Consider the following 9159-nt stretch of genomic DNA (forward strand, 5'->3'; position numbering starts at 1 on the left):
AAGAACCAGCTCAAAACCCACCTTTTTAGGCTGACATTTGAGTAAAAAGTAAACCCATGTCCTAGACCTGCTCTTAAAATATGTTTTACATTTTTATTTTATTTTTTATTTTTTGTCTGCATTCACTAAGTACTCATCACTTGACAAGACTTAATGGTACTGATGTGTGCTTTGCACTGTTGTAAGAGTAATTTGACAATATTCACAGTGTGATAAGGCAGCAGGGTCATGTAACTGCCGGACACAATACTCAGGTTGCAGGTTAAAGAAGGATGAATGTGTTTTTTCTAGATTCCTGTCTGCACAAAGACTAATCATGGTAGAGAAAAGCTTTTATTCAGTAAAAACATCGTAATAGCAGCCTTTTTTCCTGAACAAATAGTTTTCTATTCTTCTGCAGCCTAAACTACTACTTATTGGATTTTTCTCAGCACTGCACTCTAGAAGCGGCGAAGTGTAACAAACAAAAACCGTTGCGCAACAATTTGTCACCCCCCCCCCCCCCCCCTCTCCCTTGTGAAACATTTTAAACAGCGAAGATATCAAACGGCTGCCACAGACAGTCAGGTGGCAAAGCGCTCTTCCTGGTGACAGTGGGATTAGTGCCGTGGGGTTCTTTTTTCTCTCAGGACCCTGAGGAGTCGGGTACGCAGCTTGAGTAACTGGATTACAGGCCCCTTTTTTCTCATTTCAAAGAGGTAAAACAAGGAGTTTTCTCAAAAGTCGGCCTGAGCAGCTGATGCGAGAGAGAGACGCACAATCAATGATCTCTACGTAGCAAGAATCGGGAATTCCGGGAGCTGTCCCCATCAACAAAATCACAAGGAAAAACAACTAACACGCCGCTTTCATGACTACCTAGCTGTGGTGGGAGCACGGAGTGAGGTGGGGGGGGGGGGGGGGGGGGTGTCGAGGTGTAGCCCATTCCGTCCAACACCCCTGTAACTTCAGGGGATTATATCCAAATCCTTTTAAATGAACTTTCCATCTCAGTGCCTCCTCCTCCTCCTCCTCCTCCGTCTCAGCCATTCCAACTGTCCGACCATTTCTACATCACTTTCTGCACAGCCTCGCACAGAGCCGAAACAAATTCCCCCCGTGAGAAATATGGTCAGCGGCAAGTATCCGGGGGGGGGGGTCGTGTCGAGAGGGCCCCCGAGAAGGTCCGACATTGGGGGGTCAGTCCTGTAAGTGTGAAGAAGTTTGAGGACTAGAATGAAAAAGATTTTTGGATGTAATTATAGAAAAATAGTTGGAGAAACAGGACCAACTGAAACACCGAAGCACTTCAGACGTTTATATTTTTTTTGTAAAACAAGTTCCAGCTGAAATGGTTCCATATGTTTTTTCCATTTACCTCTGCATGAAAAAAACAACACAAAAAACACCAGTGTAGCTGGTGCCAGGCCTTAACTGGAGGGGGTGAAGTGATCGGCATGGGGTGAAGTGTGGGTCGTTTTGTTCGGGGGGGGCAAAGGGAACAGGGGCTTGGAAGTGAACCGAGTTCGCTGAGTCGAAGTCGATGGCAGAGATATCGTACACACGCTCAGAGGGCCGGAACACAACCAGCCACGGTGTGTAAATCAAACCCAGAGTCACAACACACTCACACACACACTCCTCTGTGTAAGTGTAGGAAGAGAGAGGCGGTTGTCAAAAACTGGCTGTGTCAACGTTTCACATTTTTATGGCCACTTCTTTTTCAAATTAATTTCAACAAATAATCATACCATGACGAAAGACAAAAATGTCCTTTATTCCTCAACGTTTTCCTTGTGAGCGTCACGACGCCAAACGTGCACCGTTTTCACTTTATGACAGGCGGGGCCAGTTTTGTGAGAATTTTTCTATTTATTTTTGCACCTCATTCACCCATTCACACCCAGTGCATTATTACAGCCTAATCAACGCGCGCTGCGCTTTTTCCTGAGTGCTGGAACAGCCTGAAGAACTGTGAGAGGCACAAGAAAGAGAAAGAGGAGGAGGAGTGGCTGGGCTGTGGAGCTATTCTCCTGCTGGAAAGCTTCACGCGCGGCAGACCGGCCTAACAACGCTGCAAGAAACGGACAGTGTTTTATTTAGGAGCCACGCTCAGTTAGTGGATTTGGGATGTTTTTGTTATTGTGTACACAGCATATAGTTTACTTATTTTATTGTAGAGTTCAAAAAAGTTTTTTGGTAGTGAGTTTTTGTTTAAAGTTTAAATAAAATGTTTTGTTTTTTCTTGAAGTAAAAAAGAAAAGGACTACATGCAGGTAGAAAAGTGAATTCAACATGAACACAGGAGGTGTTAAATGGGGGCCCGTCATGTGCACCCCTCTTCTTCTTCTTTTATTGCAGCGGAGGGCTGAGACCTGGCGGCGGATCGTTCCCACATGCTTCCCCGCCGCTCGGCTCTCCAGAGGTGTCAAGCCGGCCTGAAAGAATGAAGTGCCTCTCCATTGTGCGACCCAACTATTATGTGCTTAACATCTCCATGACAAAGGTGCCACTCGACTTCTCCTCCGTCCATTCAGCTGGAGGGCCCTCGTCCCCCCCCCCCCCCCCCATTAAAGTAGGGGGGCTAATTTAATGAAAAGTAGGGGGGCTACTTTAATGAAACATTTCGCAGCAATTTCAAAAAGCCCCAGAAGCTGATCAAAGACATGATCAGTGTCTCGTGAAAACAATAACAACTTTGCTAAATGGAGATATTAAATCACACATGCTGCATGAATGATGATGTGAATAGAAACCTAAATAAATGCTTGTAGCGCCTCCTAATTCCAGCCAATTACAGTAATTAACTGTAATCTAATTAAACAACAGAAGCTGCTCTCAGGTCAGAAATCTATCGTCACTTCCACATTGATTAATTTTCTGTTTGCATCATTAAGAAAAATATATATTTTTAATATATATACTTATTCTAAGTAAAAAAACAAATCCTGATCTATTCCCAAAACTCTTACAATAAACAAGAATATTGATGAAAATAAAAAAACAGCCAGTGACCGTAAATTCTGATACCTGAGTGCAGGGGGGTGTTGGTGGGGGGGAGGCGAAAGGGGGTGGGGGGGGGGGGGCGGTGTTCTGTTTTACGGTGCCAGTTGCTTTTGACAACAGGCAACTAAATCAAGACGTAGCAGGGCATTGGGCCTTCAGTCAACAGAGGAAGCCGGCCTGCAGTTTTTATGAACGAGCCTGTATTCTCTTTACTGTTTTTCTCACATACATGCCCTTATACACATCAAATATTTAAAAAGAAATACTGTTTCTTTAAATTAGTAAACTTTATAATTTGTATCTTCACAAGCGTCAGGATGTATATACAGCAGGGCTGGATAATGTGGACCAAATCAAATATCACCAGATCTACGACCAAAAACATCGATATTGCGACGTGGAAGTGTCAAATATTTACGCTGTGAGATTTGGTATCACTAATCATCAGTGATGTGGATAAAAATGGCAAATAATAGAACTGTTCAAACAGTCTGGTGTGTTCAGAAAAATTACATCACCTTACTGTCATGCAGCCTTTAAAAGCAGGAGAAGACAACACTTGTTCCATATTACGATATCTCGTCTAACATCACGATATCAATGTAACGTCCAGCCCTGATATATGCATTGCTTTGTTTGTCAGTTCATTTTCTAATTGACTGCTGTGGAGGCAGCTATATACATAAACCAAGATGTTGTGTGTCATATCACGTGAGCAGCATTTTGAGTCCCAGACAAATGTACCTATGGGGACAATAAAGTATATCGTATCGTCCATTATTAAGCAAGGGAACCCCCTTCGTCACTGCTGTGAGAGCAAAACTAGGAGCCCATTGTGCACTCACTTATGGACCAAAATAATTTCACCTTCTTTCACCCTTCGATTTCATGCACATCTGACCTGAACCATTATGCAAAGTTTAAAGAGATCTAAGGACTAAAAACTGTCACGTAAAAGATTCTCACAGATTTACATTAAAACAAGTTGCTCCTAAACTTTAAGTGTCACGTGAGAACATTTTAAAAAGAGCATTGACATGTGATTCTTTCTATAACTGATGTTCGCGCATTTATATTCCGCTACAACATAGCTTTCCTTACACTGCTGAAAGAAACCCTCCAAAACGGAAAAACCCATTTCCTCGGCGTCCGAAAACCCAGAGGCGCAACCGATGCCTAATGCGGAAGTGATGCGGCAAAGTACACAAACAAACACAGTCAACAGTCGAAGAGGATATCTTCAAGTTTCCTTTATGCCTCCTATAAAAGTATATCGTTAAGGCACATCATACAGTGGATTTAGACGTGTCTTTCTCTAAGCTGTACACAGTGAATAAATCAGCTCATAGCCTAGAACATGAGGATTCTCTGGGGGGGAGGGGAGGGGAGGGGGAGAAAAAAAAATCTATATAGGCTGTACACATATATACACAATGCACATTATCGTTGAAGAGAATACAGTCACGGTGACTTCCCTTTAAAGCTGGAATACTCGCTCTGTTATTCACACGGTGGACATTTTGATGTAACTAGGTGTGTAATAAATTACTGTTTCACTTATAAACTCCTGCTCTATTTACAGCTCCGTACAGTTCACAGGACTCCAGCATTAAATACTTGTAGATCAGATTAGACTGGTGCCCCAAACAAAACGGCAACAGGCGTCATAGAAAAATAGTTCATATCTTTATAATATATATATATATTTAAAAACAAAAAAAAAGATTGGCAGTGCACAGCTGATTGATGGTTGTTACCAAAACAAAGCCCAACTGTGTCTCTATGGCGATGAGTTCAGGAGACAATCTAGGTCCTCACATCAGCAGAGCCTTGGGGGGGGGGGGGGGGGGGGGGGGGGGGGGGGGGGGGGGGGGGGGGGGGGGGGGGGGGGGGGGGGGGGGGGGGGGGGATAGATGAGTCTTTCTGCTCTCACTTGCATTGAAAATATCCTGATTTGAAATCCTTCACCGTCTAGAAAACTATTCAAACAAAACACACTTTTCTTTTCCCGCTTTGAGTTTGCGAGGCTCTTAATCTTCCAACGATCGCAGCGGGGTCAAAGAGAGACAACAGTTTTGTTTTTATCCGGACACACAAAAAACAATCGGGGTTAGATTACGAACCCCGGCGGGTTAAACGAGAGCAAATAGAGCCAAAATGGATGCCAGCAGGGTCAAAACACAGCGGGTCGCCCGAGGGGAGGCACCGCTCTCCGGCTCCTCCAGGTAGTCCGAATCCGGAGGGTCGTCCTCGTAGTCCGGGTCCGGGCCGTAGTCCGACCCGCTGCCCTCATCCCCCCGCGCGGGCGAGTCGAAGCACAGCATCTTCATGCTGCTCTTCACGAACTCGCAGATGGCCCGCTCCGTGCCGTCGCACATGCACGCGTCCAGCTGCTGACCCTTGGGGATCTTGCGCATGTTCGCGATCACGTTGCGGCAGGCATTCGTGCAGATCGCGCCGCTGAACAGCTTCCCGCAGTGCCTCAGGTAGTCGTGCATGGCGGAGCTGCACGGGCCGTCGCGCTCGCACTGGCGCCGGGCCTCCGTGCAGCCGGTGCTGGTGGTCTTGGGCAGGCAGGGCTCGATGGCCCGCTTGGTGCTCGTGCACATCGGGTCGTGGGCGCAGCTGCAGTCCTCCAGCGCCGGCCCGTTCTTGGTCAGGTTGAGCTGCACGAGCGACGAGATGCAGTGGCTCGGGCACTTCCTCCGCTCGCCGTTCAGCACGGGGCCGCACGCGCGCGCGTAGTGCTCGTAGGCGTAGTTGCACTCGGGCTCGGCCTGGCAGTTCATGATGGCCTGCCAGCAGATCAGCCGGCGGCCGTGGGGCTGCGAGGCCGCCGCGAGGCAGCCGAGGAGCAGCAGCGCGCAGCCGAGGGGCAGAGCGTTGCGGCGGGCGCTCCGTGCCGCTGCGCTGGGGCTGGCCATTGTTCTGGCTGCGGAGAGACCGGGGCGCAACTCACAACAGTGACATGTGTACCGACAACAATAAAAATAATAACTTTCTTCGCCACTTCTTCAGCGGAGGAGCGTTGTTTATTTCGAGGCAGATGGTGTGTGTACGATATGTGTGTGTGTGGGGGCGTTCAACAGGCTGCCACTGCGCGGTGTAATCCCGGCTCCATAAAACCCGTCAGCGCTGATCCATTTGAGCCAGATTCCTGAGCGAGAAACCTCCCGCTATCCATACATGATCGGGCCGGGGGAAGTCCAACAGAAACTCCTCACGGGAGTAAACAATTTAAAAAATATATATAAATAAATAAATAAATAAATAAGGAAGACGCAGAAGGAAAAGTTGTCCACAAGTTCAGCAGAGTTTCTGCAGTGGATCATTCCATCGCAGGGATTTCAATGGCACAAACTGCCCTCCAGCTCCAGCGTCCTCTCTGCTATAGCGGATCTCAAGCACTCCCTCACCGAAAAGAAAAGACGGTACAAGTCCCGGGAGCCCCCTCTTGGAGGACCGCGCTGGATCATTTAGAAGTCCTTGTGCGCACGGGAGTGCAAAACAAACAGCGCATGGGGGAAAACAACAAACCATGCGGGTTGCGGAGTGGTCCTCTCCTCTTTCCCCTTTGAGCATTTGGCTTTCAGTCCCGCGACCCCGTCCCCCTCTCTCTCCACCCCGTCTCTACATATTAGCGAGGGGCTCCTCATTGGTTGGCCACTTGTGGGTTTTCCCACGTGGCGGTGGGCGGGAGTTAGGGTGGGAGGGATACGAGGTGCTGTGGGATGAATGTCTCGGTGAGTGTAGATTTAGTTTGAGAAGCGCTCCTCCTTTATTATCAGCGGTGACTGATTCTGTAAAGAACCAACACTGTAAAAAACCAACACTGTATGTGAGGAGGAGGAAGAACACAAGGTTTTCATTCAAATATTGTTCATATTTGTTTGATCGCTTTGATTCCCAATAGAGTGGTCTCGTGTGATGTCACAGTTTAGCTGTCGGCCATGTTGGAGTACACACAAAGCCACTGGCATGCACGGCTGAGTCGCATAACCTATCGATCATGGTGAACTTTTGTGCTGTCTTTGGTTGTGGCAGCAGAGCTGATAGACAAGAAATCATTCTTTCGTTTGCCAGCGGTCATTACACATCAAGGAAATGACACGAAGGAACTATCCAAGCGACGTCGCGAGAAATGGCTGTCACGCATCTCTCGAGATATAAAGGAATGGAATTTGGCGTACACTAGAGTATGTGCGGATCACTTTATAAGTGGTCAGTGATTTTATTTACTAATTCGTTTGTGAACAGTATTTAATAAAGGAAATATAAATTAAACTTGGACATGAGAAGGTTACCGAAGCTTCATCGGCCCGTGACAGCAGTCGGTACCAGAGACGTGTCGAGCGTGTACAACAGGCGAAACACAGAGATGCAGCCTCAGCATTGCTTGATATGAGTTTAACGTCAGATCATATATATATATATATATATATATATATATATATATATATATATATATATATATATATATGTGTGTGTGGGGGGGGGGGGGGGGATGAAGTTAGGGGTTAGTTGAAAGTTAATTCCTACACACACGCACACAATGACATGCATGTACAATGTAAACAAACACACGTGTCTGTTTGCACTGAGTAAACATTGAATATTGCTAAATATCTGACCAGATCTGTATATATTTACCCTTCCAATGACGAGATGAGAATTCTCGACGACCGTTGCTTTGACGTCTCGGACCCATCCACTGACAAACTGATTATAAGCGTCGAGCCCTTTGTAGCACTCCAACTCGTCTTTTGTATAAGGACTGGTGGTGTTCACGAGATACGTGTAGATGTTGGCGTAGTTTACCCATGGAAGATAAGTAGGATCGGCACTGAAACGATCTGCACTCATCGTATAGGGATCCAAGTTACCAATAACCTTCAATTTGGCCAGGTAGCGAACCTTTGATGCACTATCCAGTGATTCAAAGTATGGTATTTTCGCCGCACTTCCTTGTTTACTCGCCGCCATGTAGGATCAGTATGTACTCCAACATGGCGGACAGACCTCGTAACTAAGGAGATCGTGACGTAGGTGAGACCACTCTATTCATAATATTACTAACGACAATATACTTTGCTTATAGGACAATACTAGTCAAAAGGATTTATTTAATTTGACTGCTTTGTCTGTGTCTGTAGATTTCTACTGAATTTACCAAAAGTTAACATTACATAATGCATCATTTGAAGATTTAATTTAGATATTCAACTGGGGAAGTTTAATGGTACCCTATTACCTGTAGTGTGTTCAAAATGTATGTATTTTTTACAAAACATATCTTTAAAGTTTTCTTTAAATTTGTTTTATTCTTAGACTCTGAGCCAGAAATCTCCTTTTCAGCAGCTCTTACAAACGTTACACTTTGATTCCTATATTCTAACGGGTTTGTTTATATATATAATTCACAGCCTGATTTATTCAACATTTTATTCCTAAAAACATGGAGAAAAAACTAATTAGCACATATTTCTTAAGCAAATGCATTTTTACGTATTTTAACATCATTTTTCAGAAAACGCGTTGATGTCGTCAAGGTAACGGCATATGTACCCACAAAGTGCCGTCCCGTTCCTATTTGTACCATTTCAAGCTCTTGCGGCCTCTCGCGTTCAAACAGGGTGGCGTCAGTGAAGTTCCTGAGGGTTCACTTCTGGCATTAGGCTGGGGTGGGGGCATTGGGATTGGGCACCTGTAGAATATTACTTTTTATGCTGTAATGTTCTGTGCAGCATCCTCCTAAACTATAATAATATTGCACTACTTTACACGCTGTGAAATATTAATACCACCCAGAGTAGTCCTGCTAACATAAGTTAAACCTGACAGACTTCAACCTCCTGCATAGTACATCATCAACCCGTGATTTTCAGCTTCAACTTCAAGAGTTTTTGTCTATGTTTACGGACCATTTATTTTATCTTCACAACTCTTTCCTCAACTGGAAATATCTTGTAACATCATGTTTATAGTTATTCGTGGGTGAAAGCAAAATAAGTCACCAAACAACAAAATGAGCACAGAGAATTAATGTGCGTTGCAAATGGCAGTTTCACAGTGTTAAAATAGCTTCAGTGTGTCTGATTTATACTTGAATTAAAGTAAAGCACTCCTCTGTTGGCTTTGATTCACACCTCAGTTTCTACTCATGTTTTTATTCAT

At 45.2% G+C, this 9159-nt stretch overlaps 1 protein-coding gene across 1 annotated transcript; it reads right to left on the bottom strand.

Moving 5' to 3' along the window:
- Nucleotides 1-4892: 4892 nt before the first annotated feature.
- Nucleotides 4893-6554, bottom strand: gas1a (growth arrest-specific 1a). Its single transcript, XM_079269943.1, has one exon. It carries the CDS (start codon nt 5907-5909, stop codon nt 5118-5120), a length of 792 nt encoding a protein of 263 aa, XP_079126069.1. The 5' UTR covers nt 5910-6554; the 3' UTR covers nt 4893-5117.
- Between the last annotated feature and the right edge of the window lie 2605 nt (nt 6555-9159).

Source organism: Melanostigma gelatinosum (assembly GCF_949748355.1).
Source record: "Melanostigma gelatinosum genome assembly, chromosome: 6".
NCBI classification, from domain to species: Eukaryota; Metazoa; Chordata; class Actinopteri; order Perciformes; family Zoarcidae; genus Melanostigma; species Melanostigma gelatinosum.

Excerpts from the sequence above, each read along its gene's own strand:
- gas1a (XM_079269943.1), bottom strand. The coding sequence starts at position 5,909 with ATGGCCAGCCCCAGCGCAGCGGCACGGAGCGCCCGCCGCAACGCTCTG.